Raw genomic sequence first — 21858 nt, forward strand, 5'->3', positions numbered from 1 at the left:
AAAAAGTGAGAAAAGAAAAGGAAGAGAAGCAAAGAGAAGAGGTTTGGTTCCACAAGGAAGATGTGCATTTCTGATGTTTGGATCTGGCACTATAAAGTGTGAAGCATGAAGTCCCTAATTAAGAGAATTAATTCTTCAGCCACTGGGTCACAGAGACCTGCACAAGGATGAGGTTGTCTCCTCCTAAGGGGATGACATTGGAGTCACCCACCTCTAGGTGGAAATATCAGGAGCTGAGGGTCAGGGATTGAAGGGACAAGGACAAGGACAAGCAGCAGTGTTACAGGTATAAACAGCAGCAAGTGCCAATGGATGATAAATGCAGACTACAAGAAATACATTTATGAGCAGATAATGCTCAGCATAAAGGCTTTAAAAAAAGTGAGTGTGTTCCTAAAAGCAAAGAAAATCAATATAAATCCAGAAGTATTAATGTGTGATTATATTATCATCTAAAGCCTGCAGCCTGCAGATACGGAGTGTGATTCACCCGGTGTCCTCCACTTGCACTGACTTCAGAAACATTTCCCTGTTCCCTATGACCTCATCGAGCCAGAGATGCACTGCAGCAGTGCCCCGGGGCTCGGGGAGCCTCACGTCATCCAGGGACGGGCGTGCAGCTGGAAGGAGCTGCGGGCAGCCCTGGTGGCACTAGAGGCTCCCTGGCACTGGGGGCTGGCTCTGGAGCTCCTGTCCCTCCTGTCTGACAGCGCTCAGTGACAGGGTGGGAATGAGGCTCCTGCTGCTCAGCCTTCACAGGGACAACACGGATGTGAAACAAGCAATGCTCATCCCCTGCAAACTTTAAAAGAAACAAAATGTGATACTTTTTATCAAGGAATGCAGTTTTTTTTATTAAATGGCAAATCCAGCCCCACGGGTTTTGGGTAGAAGCCCACTAAAATGAGGAAGGACTGGTTAGTAAAACTCCGGTCCTTGGGCACGACATCACCCGGTGCTGTTTATTCCCACGGCTTCTGCAAAGCAGAGAGCTGTCTCTGTTTCTGTGGGGCTGAAGCTCAGCCTCGCAGGCAGCCTCAGCCTCTCACCCGCATCTCCCGGAGCGCAGAGACTCGCAGGGATGCGGGATCGCTCCTGGGCAGCGCCGGCAGCCCGGCAGGGGGAGATCGCTGCATTGGAACGGGGCGAGCCGCTCGCACACAGACACTGACACACACACGGACAGACACACGGACACACACACACAGCCGCCCGCACACACCTGGCCCGGCAGCGGCTGTCACCACCCAAAGTCACCCCGGAGCCGCCGTTCGAGGCCGGGGCCGCCCTGAGCTCTGGGGCCGGGATGCGGGTGATGCTCAGCCCCCGCTGCTCCGTACAGCCCCGAGCCCCATCCCCGGCCCGAGCCCCCACCCCGGCCCCGCGTTCCCATCCCCGGCCCGACCCCCAATCCTCAGCCCCGAGCCCCCATCCCCAGCCCTGAGTCCCCATCCCCGCTCACCTGCTCCGCTCCGCGCTACCTCCCGTGCGCCCGGCCCGGCCCCCGGCCCCGCCGCGCCGCCGCCCGCCGCTCCATCCCGGGCTCTGCCTCCTTCCTCCTGCCGGCCCTCAGCGGCCGCCAGAGCATCGGGGAGCTGCCAGCGCGGCGGCGGCCGGGAAAAGCATCCCCGCGGCGGGTCGGTGCCGCGCCGGGCCGGGCCGAGCCCCGCGGCCCCCGCGCCCCCGTGCCCGGGCTATTGCATCACCGCGGTCCCCCCGGCGGGCCGGGAGGGGCCGGGCCAGGCCCCGCAGAGCCATTGGCGGCGGCGGCGGCGGGGGCGGGACGGCCGCGCTGCGCGGGGCCAGGCTCGGCTCGGCTCGGCTCGGCTCGGCTCGCTCAGCGCGGTGCGGCAGCAGCGGCGGCCGCGGCCCCCCCAGCTCCGCGCCGCTCCGCGCTGCCCCCCTCCCCTTGCTCCCATGGCCACCAAAATCGACAAGGAGGCGTGCAGGGAGGCGTACAACCTCGTCAGGGACGATGCCACCGAGGTGAACTGGTAGGTGGCCCTCCGGCATCCCCCCGGACGGGAAGCGGGGCGCTGGGGTTCGCCGTCCTCTCTCCCCGCTCCCCAAAGGGTGACTTCTACAGACCTTGCCCCCTTCTCCTCTTCCTAGAGGATGAGGTTTTCACAGCCTATCATTCCCCATCTCCTCCTTTCCCTTCCTAAAGACTGTTCGATGTATTCTTCGTTTTCCCTTCCCCCATTCTAAAGGGTGACTTTTAAACGTGTTATTCCCCTTTCCTTTCCCCCATCCGGAAAGGCGACTTTAACCTGTATTATTCCGTCTTTTCCCTCCCCGAAGGGTGACGTTTAAGTACAATGGCTCTACGATCGTCCCTGGAGACCAAGGGGTAGACTACGAAACCTTCAAAAGGAAGTGCACAGGTAAGCTCCCTCTCCGTTGCCTTGGCCCCTTTCCGCCCTTCCTGCTGCCCGCGGCCAGGGAAAAGGACGGGAGGAAACTTGGGGGGACTGGGATTAGTGCTGCTGCTTCCCCTGTCCTGCGGGATCGCCTTTCAGCCCCACAGAGTGCAACTCCCCCAAGTCCACAGTCCAGCGGGTCCTTTGTCTCACCCTTAGACTTCACGTCCTTTGGGCTCTTCCTCCCTTCTTTGCACAATCTCTCACTGCTCCTCGGTTATAAACCAGATAAAACGCCTGATAAGCAACGGCCGCCTTGTTTGGCAATGCAATTTCAGGGCAAAACCGACTCGGCTGTGGCTAGAAAGATGCGGTCGTGCAGATCGCTGGGAATGAAATACTTATAAAATCCTTCTGAAAACCGTAGCACCAACGTGACTGCAGTTGGAAGGCTTGCTGGGATTTCTTAGGGACACGAAACCTGAGCGGAGGGTGGTCGCTGCAAAGCTGGGCTGAACAATACAGCCCTGCAAACAATCGAACAATCGCAGATGTGGCGTTGCACAACCGCAACTGTTGCGGCTCCAGGTTTAAACGTGGCAGCGGATTGTGGAGCTGCCGGCTGTGGAACGTTCAGGGCAGGAACAAAGCCTGGGGAAAATGAAGATAAATTCAGGAGTGTTTAACTGCGCCTGATCGTGACTTTTGACGAGTTTCACAAAAGAGGGTTTTGATTTTTATCTCAGTTTTTATCAGTTTTCCTCCTGTCTTGGCTGCTAGTTAACAATGTCACCAAGTGAGGTGAGATATGGAGTATTTTTTACTAATCCTGGATTATAACAAAGACTCAGCCAGTTACTGTACAATCTGTATTTTTAGAGTTCTGTGTCTGAACTGTGGAGGAATTGTGTTGAGCAGTCCCTGCCCTCTCAGTGTGGGGCAGTTCATGGGGACACTGTGGGGCTGGGAGCCCCAGGGCTTGGCTGGGCTTTATTGAGTGGAAGGGGAGAACTTCCAGCAAAGTAACTGAGGGCGAGACAGCTCTGATCTGACAGGAGAAAAGTGTATTTTAGTCCTTGGAATGGAGCCCTGAAATGAAGATGGTTTAAGCTGCTCTGCTCCGATGCTGGCAGTGGGGTCTCTCTGAGATTAATGCAGCCACTCGTTTCCAGCTGTTCCTGAGAACCTGCAGGGAAAATTCTCAGAACTAGGAAAGGTCCTGTTGTGGTTGGTGTCAGAAGAGCTGATCCTGCACTGCAGGAACTCCTTCCCACTCAACTCTTTTTTTAGTGGGCAACAGAAGGGAAAAGCAATTACCTGGAACCCAGGGAATCCCGGGGCTCAGCACTGTGGAAGTTCATGGGAGTGGTTAATTGTTCCCTTGGGAGGTCAATGACTTCAGGGTCTGAGTTCTCTCCTCTCCTGGCCAACTTAACTGAGCATCTCTGGTGTCTCCAGACACCTGGGGCTTGCAGGGGAGCCTTCTCCATTTATTTTCTCTCCTTGCCTTTGTAGAGTTCCTGTCTTTCTTTTTGTCTGAGCTGATTTTTAATGCTTTTTCTGGAAGTTCCCTTCAGAACTTCCTCTCCTCCATTCTGTAGCAGAGGGAATCCTTTTCTGGAGTGGCTGAGCAGGCAGAGGGGCTTTGGCAGAGCACAGGCAGGAGCTGGGTTGGGTAGGATGAGGATGACAAACAGTGGAGGCACACACTGCACTCTGGAGTGTGGCCACATCTGTGTTCTTAACAGGGCTTATAAACAGGGTGCCCAAAGCAAGTTGTGACCCCAAGATACAAAAAAAGGGAATTTTTCCATATTTTAGAAATAAACTCAGTAAGGAAAGAGTTAAATATAGGGCACTTGAGGGGTATTGTTAGCCTTCAATGGGGAGCTAAATCCCTTAGAGCTACCCCGTTGCTCCCTGTTCCTCCTCTCCCTTTCCCTTGGCTGCACCTGCTGAGGGCTGTTCCCTGGCAGACCAGGGCCAAGAAGTTGTCTTCAGACGCACCTCTGGAGCACAGCTGTTGGAGGATTTAAAAAAAGGCAAATTGAGGTGCCTGGTCCTTGGCTGAGAGCTGAAAAGGATCTTCCTCCACCCACGAATTTTGGTGTTGCAGTTGGGGAAGGAAGAGATGCAAATTTTGGAGCCTCCATCTGTGCAGCAAACCTTCACCTGGCCCGGCAGACATAGCCAGGGATCAAACCTTGTGCCAGCAGTGAAGTTGGATCTTTCCTTCCCATCTGGAAGTAGAGTTGGTTGGAATATTTCTACTGAAACTAAGTCAGTAAAAAAGAATAGCAAGAGGTGGGAAAAGCTGTTGAATGTTATTTCTCCTTGTTGCTCCATCTCTTTCATCCTGGTCTCTTCCAACTCCTTTTACGTTTCATTGGAGGGGACAAGAGCTGCTATCAATGCAAACAGCTTCAGAAAATGCAATTAAAAATTTAAAAAACCTTGATATCAGAACAAACTTTGTTTCCAATTCCTGTTGTGTGAGAAACACTGCCCTCAAAGCCACAAAGTGCTGCAGCTGCCTCTGGTAGAAGCTGAGCATCCTTTGGTGGTCGGAGGTGAGAGCAGGAGCTGGGATTGCAAATCTCAGCGTGCAAAGAGTCACCGTCAGAGCTCGCTCTGCTCCGCTCTCTGCAGCAGCTATTTCAGCGCCCTTCTGAGCTGCAAACATCCGTGTCCCCGCTTTCTTTAAGAGCCATTCTTATGAAAAGCACCTTGGTGCTTTTCACTGCTCCCTGCAGGGCACTGGGCGGGGTAACCGAGCGCAGGCTCCTCCGGCTCTGGGACCAGGAGGGGCTTTTGTGCCAGTTTGGAATCTCTTTGCCTGTGGTGGATGTCCTGCCTTGTGCACTGACAGACGTCAGGGGACTCTTGGTAACAGCTCCTATTTTCACTTTTCCCCCCCCATCCATAACTCTTTCCATGCCCATCACTGCCTCTGCAAACCTCCTTGGGGAGCCAGAGTGGCTGGGGACAAAGAGAAAGGAGAGAAACTGAAATTGCTTCTTTTAGAGGAAATAGCAGCTGAGGGAGGCTGTGTCACAAACCAGCTCTGCACACCTCCAGCCCTGCTCTGGGGCTGCTGGGGAAGCACACGTGCCCCAGGTGCTGAGCTGGGGCAGGGAGGCCCATGCCCTGAGCCAGGAGCTGCTGCTGGCCCTGCTGTGGGCTCTCTCCTCTGCTGTGCTCTCACATACACGTCCCACATCAGACCTGCATCTTACAGATCCTGGCACGGAGGCCTTTTCTTCCTTCCATCTTCACTAAGCTTTGTGTAGGAACAGAAAGGTTGAACAAACAGCATCATTAAACTATCACATTTTCCCCATCCCTGTCTGGGGACAGCAGCTGCCACTCTTAGAAGAAGGAAACATGGCAAGAAGAGCTCCTCTTGTTCAGGGTCCTGGGGTGATGCTGCAAACACAGCCTGACCCTGAACTTCTGCATGTCAGCCGCTGTCGTGCTGTCCCTGTCAAGGTCTGTTTGTCTCAGACAACTCAAACACTGCCTGGGAGGCAGCAGACCCTGCTTTAGGGCCAGGCACTCATCTGCCCTGGCCCCCAAAGGCAGCCCCACGTCTGTGACACCTCTCCTCCAGCCTATCCCAAAGCAAAGCCACGGAGGTTGGTTTAAGCCAAGGAGGTTGGTTTAAGCCAAGGAGGTTGGTTTAGGCCAAGGAGGTTGGTTTAAGCCAAGGAGGTTGGTTTAAGCCATGGAGGTTGGTTTAGGCCATGGAGGTTGGTTTAGGCCATGGAGGTTGGTTTAGGCCATGGAGGTTGGTTTAAGCCAAGGAGGTTGGTTTAAGCCAAGGAGGTTGGTTTAGGCCATGGAGGTTGATTTAAGCCAAGGAGGTTGGTTTAAGCCAAGGAGGTTGGTTTAAGCCACTGGCACATCCTTGCGTGATTCGGAGGTGGATGCTGGGGGCTCTTCCTCTTGCAGTCCTGCCTAAGGCCAGTGTCCTGCCTAAGGCCAGTGTCCTGCCTAAGACAAATGTCCTGCCTAAGGCCAGTGTCCTGCCTGTGCTGGCCCTGGTGTGACCCACAGAGTCTGGACACAAAGCTGAGAACATTCACTGTGTCAGGGTCACTGAACACTCCCTGTGGATACCCCCTGTGTCTTCTGCCTGAGCACTGTTTTGGTTGGGTTTAACAGCACAGATTACCTCTGCATTAAACAAGGACTTGATTCAGGGCTTCTGATCCATTTTACTCCCCAGTTCCAGCTCTTGCCTCTGCAGATGGCCTGGCTCCAGAGGAAGCATTAATTTGGTGGTTAGTACCATGTGCCTTCAGTACACTTTGAAAAAAAAAAACAAATAAAAACAGCTGAGCTGGTGCATTTGAAGCCAGAAAGCGATAAGAGTTGAAGGTTATTGCATGGAAGGATGTGACAGCTCTCAGGATTTTTTTTGGATGTTTTTAATTTCCAAGTCTTATAACTGGGCTGGTGATGCTGTTGATGAGAAGAGCAGAATGAATTACAACTGAAGTGACATCCTGTGGAACTTCTGTGTGTGTCTGTTGTACCTGACTGCCCTGGACATTGCCTCAGTGTCTGTATTATGAAGCAGCAGAGCATCCCATTGGCTCTGTCTGTGGTTTAATTTCTTTTCTTTTTTAGTGTGCATTCTGAAAAATGGAGTGGTCAGAAGGCTGGATTTCCCCCCACCTCCCCCCCATGCCATATGTGAACAGCTGTTTTCAATGCATCTCTGACAAAAGAAATAATGAGCCTTTTATTTGGAAAGCCTCAGTGCAGATAAATAATTGCAATGACAGCATGAAATGGGATAGTTATTCATGTGTCTGAAAAGATCAGCCCAAAACCACACTGGGCATTCAGCAGCAGGAAGAACAGAAAATCTTTAGAAGAACAGAAAATAAATACCCTATAAAATCATTTGGGGTTGACATAAAATATTAGAAAATAGAAATAGAATTGGCTCCTAATAAAAATACAAGTTTTTTGGGGTTTAGATCAATTGTCCCAGAAAGCCTGGGCTGCACATTAAAGAGGTAGGAGCCGTGGGTTGAGAGATCACCAAGGTTACATTGGCACCTGAGGTTGTAGGAAAGATTTGTCAAAACACACGAGGACATATAATGAGATCGGTGCTTATCTGCATTTGGCTGCATCTTAAGTTGCTAAAATGGGCCTTGTAAATCAATCTCCTACTGCTTTTGTTTTTCCTCTTCAGTGTTCATCTCTCCTGCTTTCCCTTACTGGCTGTTTCAAGGAAGACCTGAGGCCATGGGTGGCTTATGGAGTTTGTCACCCTGCCCCTGTGCCCTCCCTGCCTGTGTGGACGTGCTCTTGGCAGGGTCACAGCCATCTCCTGGCTGCCAGCTGGAGCCCAGGCTCAGCCTGGCCCTGCTGGGGACAGGGTGTGGCTTTAGGGAATATTCTCACTGATTTTTGTGGGAGTAACTCATCAGGTCAAGGCACGCAGTGATGGTAGCTCTTGGTCTTTTGGTAACGTGGTAACTCTGGTTTTGTGATGGTAACTGATGGTAACTCTGGTTTTGTGATGGTGACTGATGGTAACTCTGATTTTGTGATGGTAACTGATGGTAACTCTGATTTTGTGATGCTCACTGATGGTAACTCTGGTTTTGTGATGGTAACTGATGGTAACTCTGATTTTATAATGGTAACTGATGGTAACTCTGATTTTGTGATGGTGACTGATGGTAACTCTGGTTTTGTGATGGTCACTGATGGTAACTCTGGTTTTGTGATGGTCACTGATGGTAACTCTGGTTTTGTGGTGTTTATTTAAATGTTGTGGCTGTGAGTCTGCCTTTGCCACCCCATGGAGGGCACAGGAGCAGGGAAAGAAGAGCTTGGTACCTTTTGCCTGCCCTTTGTTTTGGGGCCTGCCTGGCCCTTCTGGCCAACCATTCCTTCCTTCAGGGAAGAGCTGGGTGTCCTTTTGCTCCCACCCTGCCCTCAGTATCCAGCCAGGTCAGGAGAGGACCCATGACTGTCACTGGGGTAGCAGCACCCCCCTGGTGGCTTCACTGGAGCGGAGGAGCCGCTGTGGGATCATTGTCCCTGCACTCACACGGGCCACCCCGAGGCACCTGGAGAAGGTTTGGTGCCCCAGCAAAGCCCTGTGGTGGGGTCAGACACGTCTGAGGTGATTGAATGAACATGTGCTGTGGGCTTAGTGCAGGGTTTAACAGGAAAAAGCAGTGTAGGAAGAGGGAAGGAATGTGTCTGTCTGCACTTGTAGCCACGTGACCACAGGGATGACTGAAGAGGTGGAAAATTGACAAATTAATCTAAAATTAATCCAATTGAAGCAAACAAATTAAATCTTCATGGAACCTGTCATGTGCTGTGGTAATTCATGTTGGACAGAAGACAAAAGCAGGTCAGTCCATCACCTGCCTTGCTGTCTGTGACCTTGATTCAGCAGGCAGGTGAAGCTGGGAGCAGGGTTTTTATCGTGGCCCATCTCTGGCTTGGCCACTCAGAACCCTGATGGTTGGGCAGTGTATTTCTTTCCTGCAGCTATTATCTTTTACTGATGACTCACTGCATTTTAATCTAATGGGGAATTTTTCAGTACAGCTGAACCAAAGCACTTGAGTGGATGTAGAAAAAGGGAAGGATACCATGAAGGAAATCTCTGCAGTTTGGCATCAAGCTTTGTTGACAGCCAAGGGCAGCTTAATCAGAAAATCCTGCCTTAGTGATAAATAAAGAGTTTGGAGAGAAATACCTAGTGATGCTCGTTAAGGCATTCATTGTTCTGCTCATTGTTTGTCCAGCCATTGTGAAGGGAGTCGTGGTATTAATTGAATAAACATTGTTAATTTCTGCTGTTTGGATCCTGTGTGATCTCAAATAAAGCTGCTATTTCCGTTCTCCCAGGATCAGTTATTCACTTCTCTCTGCCCTGAAATTCATGCCTCAGTGGCTGGCAAGGGGGTGGCACAGCTCTGGACAGGATTTCCTCCTTCAGGGGAAATCTGTGCTGTCTCTCTCTGATTTGTTCTGCTCCTCTCACTCCCAGCAAATTCCTAAAACCACCATGAGTGCTTTTGTGTGAGCAGGGGCTGGTGGATGTTAATGCCTTGAGATTTCTCTGGGAATTGGCACTGATGGCATTGATGACTTCCAGCGTGGGGAGCTGATGTGGCAGGGTAGAACTGATGAACTGTGAAAGAGGAAATCTGGGAGTAGGGAAGAACTTGCGTTTTGATCCCCTTATCACTCCGAACACGCTTCAGACTAATTGTGAAACTCAGCCACTTCTGCCCAGGGGTTTTGACCTGCACTTGGAGAGGCTTATAGCCAGGCTGAGCTAGAGCTAAAAACCTCTCCATCCATCCGTCCCTGATGCCCTTTTAGGAACTGAGACATGTTAATTGCTCAGGGCTCCGATTCACATTCCCTCTGGGAGCTAAGGCATCGAGTTTGTGCTGAATATCCTGAGGCAGCTGAAGAGCCTGCTCTGCCTCCAGTGGGTATAAACCCCGTGGGGAGACAGGAGGAGACAGGACCCAGCTGGGTGTGACCCCTTCAAGCCCCCACAAGTGAAGCAGCCCCAAGAAAATCTGCCCAAGAGGTGACTCAGAGCCCCAGTCCAACCTCAGGTGCTCGTTAAACTTACAGGACATGGTGAAGTGAGGGTTTGTTCATGCTCAGGTGATCTCATGGATAAAAGCTGGAATTGCTGGATTTGGCTCTCTTTAGTGTCATGGAGCTGCTTTCAGCCAGGATGGGCAAGCACTGAAAGTTCTGCTGAGAAGCAAATCCTGCTGCTGCCAGTGAGCTGTGGGTTAATGTCAAAGGGAAGTTATTCTGACAGACAAATTCATAGAATCCCAGAATGGTTTGTGCTGGAAGGGGCCTTAAAGATCATTTCATTCCAGCCCCATCGTAGGCAGGGACACCTTCCACTATCCCAGGTTGCTCCAAGCCCCCTCCAACCTGGCCTTGGACATCCCTGGAGCTTCCCCTCTGTGCTGCTATGAAAAAACACTGTTTTTTCACATTCATTCTCTTTTTTCCACGACCTGTATGACAAAGGGGCACATTGCAGTGTTCAGGCTCCGTGACAGCCTCTGTTAGAAGGGGCAGGGACCAAAACCCACAGGCTCAAGGTGCAGACTGGGGGCTCCATGGCAAGGGCAGTGACACCACAGCAGTGCAGGAGCTCCCAGCACTCAGGGACTTCCAGCACCGTTCCCAGAGGAGGCACAGAACAGCTCTGGGCAGAGTGTGGCCTCCTTTGCTGTCAGAGCTGAGGAAGCAAGGCTGGCTCCTGGATCTGTTAATTGTAACATTAGGGGATTTACTGTCTCTCTTCACCTTGGGTATTTCCTGGCTGTCGCTTCATTTATGGCTCTAATCAATCTTGGGAAGAGGATTTACTGGCAGAACCAGCAGCCCCCACGTGCTGGTTTCCTACACTCATCAGCAGCAGGGCAACTGAGAGAGAAGTTTTGTTTGCCTGCATTGTTGATACACTCTTTCTCTCCTTCCCAAGATCCATCTGGATTTTTCCTCTGAATAAGATCTTTCTTTTTGTTTCTATTTTGAAATCTTCAGAGGAGTTTGTTTTGAACATTGTACTGGCTCACACACCCCCCTACATCCATTTTCCAGTTTGCCCAGTATTACTCAGTCAGTAACAAAAAAAAAAAAAAAAAAAGAACAGAGATAATAAAACAGGGAGAGCAGAGGAGGATTTTTTTTTCAGTCTTGTCTTTTATCAAGAAAAATTTGTCTTTGTCCACACTTTGGCAAATCAAAGTGTTAAAGAAGCTCTGAGATGTGTTAGCTTGCAGAGAATATCCCAATTTTTTTTAGCATTGATTTCTAGCAGCTTATTTCCTGGGGATGAGCAATTTAGAGCTGCTTCTCCCCCGTCTCCAGAGCTCCTGGGGCTGTCCTGCCTGCTCATGGAGTGTGCTGGGGATGTTGGCAGGCATTCCTACACCTGGAGCCTACATTTTCACCTGGCAATTAGTCAAGCCAGCAAATCCCTCTAAGGCACATTGAACTGGCCACAACAAGTGTGCCAGGATTACCAGGAGTCATCTCTAGCAGGTTTGTTCTTCTGGTTTGAGTCACCTCCTTAAAAGGCCTCGAGTGACCTCTGAGAGATGAAGAAACCATGATTAGAAATATCCCACAACTGCACAAGTGTCCATCTGCTCTGCTTTCTGCCCTCCTGGTGGAAGGTTCCAGCATCCCTTGGAGCCTGGGGATGCAGGGGGATGGTGCTTGCTCCTGATCAGGAAGCTTCCAACTGCTCCATGAGTCACAGGAGATGGAGGAAGGAGCTCTCTGAGATAAGAGTCTGCAAGGCTGTCACACATATGGCCAGGCTAAATTAGTCTGGTGTGATGTAGCACAAGCCAGCTGTGAAACAAGGATCAGCACAGCTCTAAAGCCCAGGACTTTTCCCTCCAGGGCCTTGGAAGGAGTAGAAAAACACACCTGGACAAGTCATTGCAGATTTTTCTTTTCCTCCTCCTTCCCTCCTTGTAAACTCATACTACAAATGAGCCAGAATGGATGGAAGGAGGGAAAAAGATCAGACTTGCACAATGGCCAGTTTCTGGTAATATAAAATAAATTTATATTTTTACATTATAAAATGTGACCCTAATCCTGCTATTCTGTAAGAGAGACATGAGGATATCACTGTCCTCCCTTCTTCCCCAGACCTGCAGATGAATCATTTGGCTGAATGTGTAACTGGGGTTAGCCCTGCTCCTGACCTGCCTGCTGACTGTATTTTAGCCTGCATTTCCACTGTGGTGTGGGGTGTCCAGCACAGCCAGTTTCCTCCAGTAACCCAGAGAACCCAGAAGGGGCAGAGCCCACACGGGCAAAGCACACCTTGCAAGCACAGGGCATATGAACAGAGCCCTGTACAGCCCCCTGATTCCCAAATGCTGGCACTGAACACGGGATCAGTGCCTTGCCGTGGTGTTTGAGAGCAGCAGGCTCACCCTGGAGAGGGGAAGGCAGGGCTGTTGCTGGGTTTAATCCCTCGGTCCCTTTTTTGCCTCCGCAGACGATGTGCGATTGTTCGGCTTCGTCCGATTCACCACCGGCGATGCCATGAGCAAGAGAGTCAAGTTTGCCCTCATCACCTGGATTGGAGAGGATGTCAGTGGCCTGCAGAGAGCCAAAACTGGGACTGACAAGACTCTGGTCAAGGAAGTAGTACAGGTAACCTCTCTCTTTTGCTCCTAACCACCAGCTCCCATTGCTGTTCTCTGTACCACCACCAGCAGGAGGGAGAGAGAGGGAAGGGTTGGCTCATCCTCCAATTTAAGAGTTAATCCTTTAAAAAGAAGACAGTTTTCTATTGCCTGTCTTCCTCCTAGGAAGGCTTAACATTTGCCCTTTGAGCACTCAGGCATAAAGAAGCACCTTTTGAGCTTAAGGCTGCTTTAGCTGTTTCAAGAGGAGGGAATTTCTGCACTCCCCTCCTTGTCTCCACTGAGATGTCCCCCATCCCCTTCCTTGGCAAGGAAATAATTCACTATTGAATGATCATGAGCAGTATTAAGTTGAGCAGGTAAAATTAAACAGGAAAACCCACACCCTTGTTTAAACTTCTCCAGAGGTCTTTTGCCTTTGCTCAGTGGATTTGTGGAGCTAATCACCCAAAGTCTGAAGTCCCTGTGGCACCAATTAACTAACAGCTCTTAATGGCTAACTAGATGTGAACGGGCTTTGTTTGGCCTTGGGCGTAGCAGGGAAAAGAGAAATGTGCTCAGTCCAAGTGAGAACAAACAACAGCCAGGAGAGAAGTGACTCGTGGGAGGCACAGCTGAGACCTGGCTGTGATGGAGAGGATGCTGATGTTTGGAATATTTCTTCTGGAGGAGTATTTAAAGCAAGATTAGCTCTTCCAATGAAACACAGAACCAGCTCACCAGAACATGAGAAATGGTTTTGTTTATGCTCTTGGATAACGGGCTGATGATTAAATTAATCTCCCTCAATAACTGAGCTCTTGCCAGTGTAAAGAAGCCTCCCAAGAGGACACTGTGAAGGGTGAGAATGAAGCCCCCTCAACTCTTTTGTAGTTTATATGATACAGAAGATTACATTTAGATAAGAAGAATGAAGATAATACATTCCTGTCCTTCCAGAGGATAAACTCTGGTGCTAAATATTTCAGAATGACAACTCAGAGGGGCCTGTTCTCCAAAGAAGCTTCTAGAATGACACCTGAGAGATAGGAAAGCAAGTTTCTGCTCATGGGAAACAGCTGAAACTGTGCAATTGTAGCTGAAGATGAAATTATAGAGTACTAATGAATGACTCTTATATGAGTCACTAAGCCCAAGATTTTCTTAAAAATCTGTTTAGACAATGTACTCCTGTTGAGTTCAATAGCATTCCTGAGCACTGTGCTCAGATCTGTCCCTAGGTCTGTTACATATAATTTGCAATTTCATTTGTTTCATCTTTGATTAGTAGTCTGTACAAGTTAATAATCTGGTGGAGCATTAACCATTCTTGGCTGTTACTTAAAAGCTTTCATATTCCAATTAGTCTGTACTAAAATATAAAAACAATACAACTGGTGCTTGATACACTTTTACTGAGCAACCTTGTCTATAAACCCCTGCAAAAGCATTTCTGAATGTCACAGCAGTGGTGGTCTCCTGTCCAGAAGAAATCTTGACAAGTATTTTGAATAGTTCTTGATATGCAAATGAAGCCCTCTGAGTGCAGTGAGATAAAGCAGAACTATTTTCTTCTTTTTATGCCTATGACCTTGCAGGTAATCTGTCAGAATAAACAAGGACAAGAAAGTCCAGCTGAAATGTAATGGAGGGAGTTTATCCCAGAGCTGTGTCACTCTTAGTAGTTCCTTGACCTTCAGAATTCTCAGTGTTCCGTTTTTTTACAGAGATTATTTGAGGTGTGAGTTATACATAGAAAAATACACTTTTTTTTTTTCTGTAATGATAAACTACAAATCTGAGCCAGTGTTGGTTCATCATTTGGAATAAGCAGTACCCTAAGGTGGGAGTTTTTTGGTCTGCAAACCCTGAACAGGTGCAGCCACCCTGTGGAAGGGTGGCACGAGGAGGCTTTTTGTACAGCTTTGATCTGCACAAGGGACAGCTTGGGATTCCACAGGAGCAGCTCTTCACTCTGAGAAGCCTTCAGCAAAACCTGAAAGGCTCTCACAATCTTGTACTATTTGCCAAAGCACCTGTGGGTCTTTATTTAAGACCCAAGTGTGAGGGGATTCCTGCTTTAATATCCTGTGCTGTACTGATGAGCTGGGCTGAGCTCTGCTCAGGGCTCAGCAAACGCCAATAAATGCTGCTGCCAGTCAGCTCAGGCACCTCCTGCCAGCACAGCCAGCCCTGGGATAAAGAGGATCCCACCAGGGATGGTGAATGGGCTCCCAGAAGCACCTCCACAAGGAAAACACAAGGACCTGAACTGGTGAGGAGTGGAGTATGGGCTGTGAACAGAGGGATGAACCATGACAGAGCAGAGGGAGGAACTGGGCTGCCCTGGCTTTTGTGGTCCTCCCTTGGAAGGAGGAGCAGGTGCTGTGGAATCCCTGGGGAGGTGGCTCTGGAAGCAGTGCTGATAGTGAGTGCAGGAGGTTGCCAGAAAACCTCTCAGGAAGAAAGGACAATTGATTTTTAGCTGTAATAACTGTAAAATGACAGGGATGGATCTCATCTGCTACAAATAGCTGTAGTTCTTCTGATCTGTGCTAGATGAGAGCCAGGTCTTCTGGCCCTACTTGCACCTATGCTCATTACCTCTTTAGTGTTGTTGGAAAATGGGTTTTGAGTTTATTGTATTTCTTTTGGATTGTACAAAAATCCATTTAAGGAACTATCAGGAGCTTTTTTTTTTCCCCTACAGCCATTTATTTTTCCATCCTTTCCTCTTTAACTCAGCTGGAAATCGTGGCTCCAGTCTGCAGCCTGCTGTGAAATGGAGACAGGGAGATGCACAATCCCACCTTCTACCCACTGGGCTCCTCTCCATGCCAAGGGCAGATCTAATGGGGGAGGAATGGCACAGAATTTCCCATTGCAGGCAGCTGCTTAAGGATGTTTGGGAGATAATTTCTGGGGTAGAGTCTAAACCTGCCCCTAGAACAATCTACACAACTGGGAACTTCATGGAGCAGTGACTTCTGCATCTGTTTGGCAGCAGCCATGTGTCACCTTGTGGCCAGGGTGACCTGGCAGATGTGTTCAGGGAGTCACCCCACAGCACTGGTGTCCCCTGCAAGCTGCTCTTTGGTCACCAGACCCCACAGCAAGGACGAGCCCAGGCACAGGGGTTGTGGCACTGGGAGTGACCCCTGGTGCTGCAATGGGGTGATTTTGATATAAACACCAAAGAAATGGAGCCAGGACTTGGTTTCCCTCTGAGTGCTCCTTCCTCTCTGGGAACTTGTGTCCTTTCATGGCTGCATTTCCTACCTGGAGATTTTAACTCTCCCCAAGGCAGCACTGGGGTCTTTTTCCTGACAGGGCTGAATTCAGGTCCTGCAGGACTCTCCCAGCAAAGGAACTGCCCAATCTTTGCCAGTTTGTCAGATTTTCCATGGATTTTTATTTTTTTCTGTTTTCATCAGCACTCCTTCCCCCACAAAGTCATGTGCTCTGTTATTTCCCTAATTCATATTCAGGGTAAAACAGCTCTGTTTCTGTGAGCAAATATTCAAGGCATTTTATTCATCATTATTTTTGGTGAGGAATTCATCTGGCTTTCATGATGTCAACAGCTCTACTGGGTTCCTGTTCTGCAGCTCACACCCAGATCTTTTTTTTGCTCACCTTTCCCTTTTCCTCTGGATTTCTCACTGCACTGATGATGTGTGCCATGAGGGAGCACCCACTGATGGGGGCCCTGCCCTTATCTTGGGATCACACAGAATTCCCTGTTTGTGCTTTGGTTTTCTCGTATCACTACAGAGTCCTGAGCAGAAGATGAAATAGCTGAGTTAAACCAGAAGGTTTAGTAGCTTTGTTAGAGGCAGGAAATCAAACTCACAGGGAACAGCTATGTCACAGTGGCTTTGAGAGTTACTCATGAGCTGGGAACCAGTTTGCCTGCTGGGAAGGCAAACAAAATTCTCCTTTTGGGCTGTTTTTCCTGTTCTGGTTTACTGCAATGACCACACCACATGGATATGGATTTACAAGAACTCCTAGAAGAGGGTCAGAATCAGCAGCTTCTCATCTCCCTGTGTCTGACACACAAACTTGTGACTCTTCCAGTGGGAGCAGAGCAGGGAGAATTTGCAGAGCAGCTGAAATGCAGCTCCCATTGCTGAGACAAGTGTTTGCCAGAGGTTTGGACTGGCTTCTCTCAGAGTCTGGAACTGGTCCATGTAAAATTGGCAGGGAGTGGATTTGAAGAGAGGGTTTTTGCTGAGCTTGGAGTCTGACAGCTGAGTGCAGGAGCAGGTTTGCTGGAGGGCTGGGACTCAGACCATGCTGGAAAAGAAACCTGGGAGATGTCATCTCCTGTGCTCTGCATCTGCACTGAGGATGAGGTGACCAGTGCATGAGAGTGGTGACATTCAGCACAGTAGAACTGAGAGTTCTGAACATCAGCAGAAGCTGCTGGAAGCCCCAGGAAAAATAAAATAAATAAAAAATGACAAGAAGCTGCTCAGCTACCTGGCACCATCTGTAGCTGCTGAGAAGTGTCTGTGGACTATACAAGGATTTTACTCCTGGCCTCAGGCTTCCAAGCTGGGATCTTTAAGGGCCTCTGCAGACCTAGTTTGGGACAATATCTGCACCACACGGATTTTTCCCTTGAGCAATTTAGGGAAATTTTATGGCCCATATGCTAAACATTCAAGGCTTGGAAGAGAGGAAGAAAATCTACTCCACCCTTTTTTTCCCCCCTTTAAACTGGCTGGAAGAGAAGGGTTGAGCTTTCTGCACAAATTTCAGGCTTCCTAGGGAGGGATGCAGGCTCCTTCTTTGCTCCTGCATGGTTGGAGGCCTTTCAGTCTGTGCCTGGTGGGTTGGCACAGGGGATGGGATTCCAAAATTGTGACCCTCAGCTACAAAGAGGAGCTGGAGCCAGAGAGGTGCATTGGAGAACCAGGAGTGAACCTCAGTATTTCTGTGTGCTGTTCACTGATTTGAGAGGCAAAGCAAAGAGACTGTGGTCACTGTTGTGTTGTGAGAGTGATAAAGATAAATGGCATCATTGTTTTTGTTATCTGGAGGCTGCTGCTGACTGGGGTGAAGACAAAGGCTAGAATTCACTGGCAGGGCTTGCTGTGGTTGTAGAAAGCCTGGGCTTGGGGGGAGGAGAAGGGAAAAGGAAGTGGAGGATGTAAGATGAAGACACATGTCAGCAAATCAAGGGCCCAAGCATCAGAGTTATGCACTGTGCCTTAGGATTTGCAGCCTGAACAGAAGCTCAGCCCCAGAGAGCTCAGACAGAAAATTCAGGGTGATGAGGGAGGCTGTGGCTGGTGAAGGTCGAGCAGGATGTTAAAATCAGAAATTCCAGGCACCAAACTCACCAAAAGCATCTTCCCTCCTTGGGGCCAGGCTTGAGGAGACACCGTGGTGGGGTAGAGCTGGTGTGAGGAACCAAGGAGGACCCTGAGAGAATGGAATAAAGCAGAGTTATTAATAGCAGTGACCCAGATTGCACTCTGAGGGTACAAATCTGGCACAAGAGGTGGCCCAGTCAGCTAAGAGGATATTTAAGAGTGGCTGGGAGCAGAACCCATCTGGCCACTGCTAGGGGGATGCTGTCCGTTCCTTGCAAGGTGTTTTGGTGGTGCTGATGTGAAATGGTGGCTGATGCCCACGGATCATCACCCAGGAGTCATCTGCATAAGTGCCTCCTCAAGAAGGCACCTGAGCAATTATATTTACTTTGTGGCACTGGTAATGAATTCTCCTCTGTTTGGGCATGAGTGCACTTGCAGTTTCAATTTCAGAATCAGCTGGATTCTGCAGAGTGGGCATTAAAGAAATCCCTGCCCACACTTTCATGGAATCCCTCTCAGAAATGGTTTTATGGACCTGCCTTAGTTCTCACTAAAGCAGGGCAAAGACCTGCCCTGAAATCAGGTAGTCCTGGATAATATGCTCCCAAGGTGAGGAAAATTTGTTAAACCTGGTACCATAGAAAAGGAATTGAAAAGGCTCAGCTCAAAACTCACATAGGAGCATCAAATAGCAGAAAATCCTGGGGTTGGTCTTAGCAAGAGCTGAGCTTTGCAGAGATGTCACCCTGGAGACCTGGAAGTAGGACACTCGTGAGCATGACTAAACCTGATGGTTTGGGCAGTTTGCCTCTTTATTTCTATCTTTACAAAGAAAAAGAAAAAAAAAAAAAAAAAGGATTTGTTTTTCTCTACAAAGCAATGTCTTTCCCATTTTCCCTGCGCTCTGCCAAGCCGTGGATGAGTGCCTGAGCTGCCCACATGGCCAGGAAACCCGAGCATTGCAGGCAGTGGAGCAGGGCTGTTATTGCTGAGCACTCTGTGCAGCTGCCCCCCAGGCAGGCAGAGCAGCCAAGGCTCCCGAGCTGCTCCGAGGATTTCCTGCAGTGTGAAACACGATCAGGCACAGCCCAGAGGGGGGAGGAGGGAGCTGCTTTCCTCTCTCTTCCATTTCTCCCACCGCATGAAAGAGGTGCTGAGGCTCTTTCAAGCTGCATCCTCCTCCACCCCCTCCTTTATCTGACTCTGATCCCAAACTGAGACCCTTGGGACGCTGCCAAATAAAGAGCTCTCCCATGGCTTAGGGGCTGAAACCAATTAGAAGCCCCCTTCCCGTTGTGCCAGGGCTGTGCCAGTGCCAGGGAGACCCACACAAGATGCCTTCTGCCCTCCCAAAGCGTTCTCTCCTTCTCCATCACCTTTTGGGGAACTCTCTGCCCAGGGATTGGGGCATTGCAGATTCCCAGAGATGTCACAGCAAAGCTGTTGGGATTTTAATTCATATTTTTGGTGGAGTGCAGTGGATGCTTGTGTTTGTCATGTCTGTGGGGTGGGGGAAGGGAGGCTCATGCAGTGCTCTCAGTTGTGGTTAGGAAGGGGAGGAAAATGCTAAAGCAAGCAGCAAACAGGCTGTTTGCTGAGATGGCTGTGCACACACATGGATGCCATGCCAGCCCTGCTGGGAGGCAGGAAGGACAGACTCCAACAAGGGAAAAAATCCCTGAGCTGCCTCTGCTCTGACAGGAGCCCTAAAGGCACCCTGGGATCCCACTCTGCTCCCAGCAAGATTTTGTGTGCTCCCAGCCTCACATCCCAGCACTGCCCAGGGTTTGCCCAGCTCCAGGAGCTGCAGAGCTCTCCAGAGGGAGAAAACTGCCCCGCAGCACACAGGTGCATTCACCCAGGAGGTCATTGGGACACAAAGCACAGGGCAGAGCCCGTGCCCAGCCTGTATGGGGCAGTGGCTGGCTTTGGCCAGGTGTGGAGATGAGGGGAGGAGGCACTAAATCCACTGAGGGAGCTGTGTTTGCTCCTGGGACCATCCCTGTGCTGCTCAGTCCTTCACAGGTGTGACACTGTAGTGTTCTCTGGTGTTGTGCTGTTCTTTTTTTAGGAGAAGAGGCCCTAGAAAGGGCACAGAGAGGATTAGTGACTTTGCTAAGATTATGCTGAGGGTCAGTAGTGGTCAGGAGGTCAATAATTTTGAGGGTTTTAGTTCACATACTGCTTAAGGAACTTGACCTAACCTGGCCTGTGCATCTCCAGGAAGAGCTGCTGCACCCCTGCATTGGGTGTGCAGCCAGGGGCTGTGGAAGTAGATACATAACATTTTTCAAGGTTAAGAGTTGGGTTTTGCCATCACCAGCCCTCTGTCTCATCCACAGTTTTCTATTTATCATCCCAGCCACAGGAGATCAGGGTATGCAGCTCAGACACCCAGGGAAGCTGGATAACCCATCTTCATTCAGCTAATTAAAAATATCCCCCTCTGTTAACAGGCTTTTTCTTTATCTCTTGCAGAACTTTGCCAAAGAATTTGTGATCAGTGACCACAAAGAGCTGGATGAGGATTACATCAAGAACGAGCTGAAGAAAGCAGGGGGGGCTAATTATGATGCACAGACTGAGTAAAGGCAGGAACCTCCTGGCACCATCACCTGCATCTCCAAGGGAGGGCAAAGGCACAACAAACTAACACACCTGAGAGATGAGGCAACTGAACTCCCCAGCTTTCTGTGGCTGCACCTAAGAACTCCCTTTTTTGCATTCAGAGGACTTTTATTTTCCATTCTCTCTCATGAAACATTCCTCTCTGGGGCTCTGTTTTTCTTTTTTCCCCCTTTTTTTACTCATAACTCTGTCTCACACCTGTGGAATTTAGGTTTGGCTCTGCTTTGGTCCTACTCAGCCCTGTGTTTGTAGAGGCTTGCCACTGTGTCCTTCTTCATGTCTGTGTGTTTTACTTGGGCTCAACCTGGTTTCTGAGGGAAGAAAGTTTTGGGGGAGTTCTGAACATCGATTAATTTTTGAAAAATTTGTTCTGACTGATATTCTTGGGAATAACATTATTTGCTGTTCTAGGCTCAGATCAGCTTGAGATGACTTCCCTCAAACTTTGATTAAATCATCTAAGCAGAAATGTCCAGCTGAGATGTTATCTAACAGCTTAAACAACAAAGCCAACAAACAAAAACATTTCTTTGACTCCTGATAAATGGGAATAAATTTGCCTTAAACATTGCTTGACAGTTGCTATGCTCTGTGCTGCATCTCTGTCCCTCCCTCTTAAAAATAAGATCCACCACAATCCTAAAGTGGGTTTTGTTGCTTTTTGGAGGTGTCACAGCACAGTAAACTGAGGGGCTTAGAAATGTCTGGATGCTTGGTCACTATTTTGTGTACGTTGGTCTCTGGGTTTGTATCTGACTTTGCTAATGCTGGGGCTCAGGAGGTGAAACTGAAATGAATAGATTTCCTTTTTCAATGATGTCTGAAAAAAACAGCAGCTGCTGAATCCTTCCCTGCCCGTCCCCCCTGGTTATTCTGCAGTTAAACATCTTCAGTTCCTTGGGGCCTTTGGCAGGGAACATCCTCCAGCCGGGACCAAGGGATGGGGCAGGGCAGCTCCATCCCAGCTGGGGTTAAATATTCAACAGCACAGGCCCAGAGAGAACCTGGGCTCAGTTTGGTACCAAACTGTTGGTTTGAGGGGACTTCTCTGTATGGCTTTTGTTTTCCATCCAAGGTAACTGTCCCCAGAATGACCTGTAGGGAGAGGCGGTGGGGCTTGGGAGTCAGCGCTGTAAGTCCACGACATAATAAATGTTTTTCAAGAACAGTTCTCAGAGACTCTGTTGTTCTTTCACTTTCCCTGCAACAGACCCATCTTTAGGAGGTTTCTTAATCCTTGGTGTGAAGCTTTGAGCTCCTGCAATCTTGGGGCTGTTAGGAGAATTAAACACTGGCTTAGATGTAAAATGATCCCGATGCCTGCAGTCCTTGTCTGCTCCTCTCTGCTCGAGAGGCAGAGGT

At 49.5% G+C, this 21858-nt stretch overlaps 1 protein-coding gene across 1 annotated transcript; it reads left to right on the plus strand.

The window, feature by feature from the left end:
• Window positions 1-1842: 1842 nt before the first annotated feature.
• COTL1 (coactosin like F-actin binding protein 1) lies at window positions 1843-21633 on the plus strand. Its single transcript, XM_084215053.1, has 4 exons — window positions 1843-1994; window positions 2302-2384; window positions 12412-12569; window positions 20347-21633. The coding sequence occupies exons 1-4, from the start codon at window positions 1918-1920 to the stop codon at window positions 20455-20457; spliced, it is 429 nt and encodes a 142-aa protein (XP_084071179.1). The 5' UTR covers window positions 1843-1917; the 3' UTR covers window positions 20458-21633.
• Window positions 21634-21858: the final 225 nt, after the last annotated feature.

This window comes from Fringilla coelebs, assembly GCF_963513975.1.
Source record: "Fringilla coelebs genome assembly, chromosome: 14".
Taxonomy (NCBI): domain Eukaryota; kingdom Metazoa; phylum Chordata; class Aves; order Passeriformes; family Fringillidae; genus Fringilla; species Fringilla coelebs.

Excerpts from the sequence above, each read along its gene's own strand:
- COTL1 (XM_084215053.1), top strand. The coding sequence starts at position 1,918 with ATGGCCACCAAAATCGACAAGGAGGCGTGCAGGGAGGCGTACAACCTC. Across the intron at positions 1,995-2,301 it reads GATGCCACCGAGGTGAACTG|GGTGACGTTTAAGTACAATG; the intron begins GTAGGTGGCCCT and ends CCCTCCCCGAAG. Across the intron at positions 2,385-12,411 it reads CTTCAAAAGGAAGTGCACAG|ACGATGTGCGATTGTTCGGC; the intron begins GTAAGCTCCCTC and ends TTGCCTCCGCAG.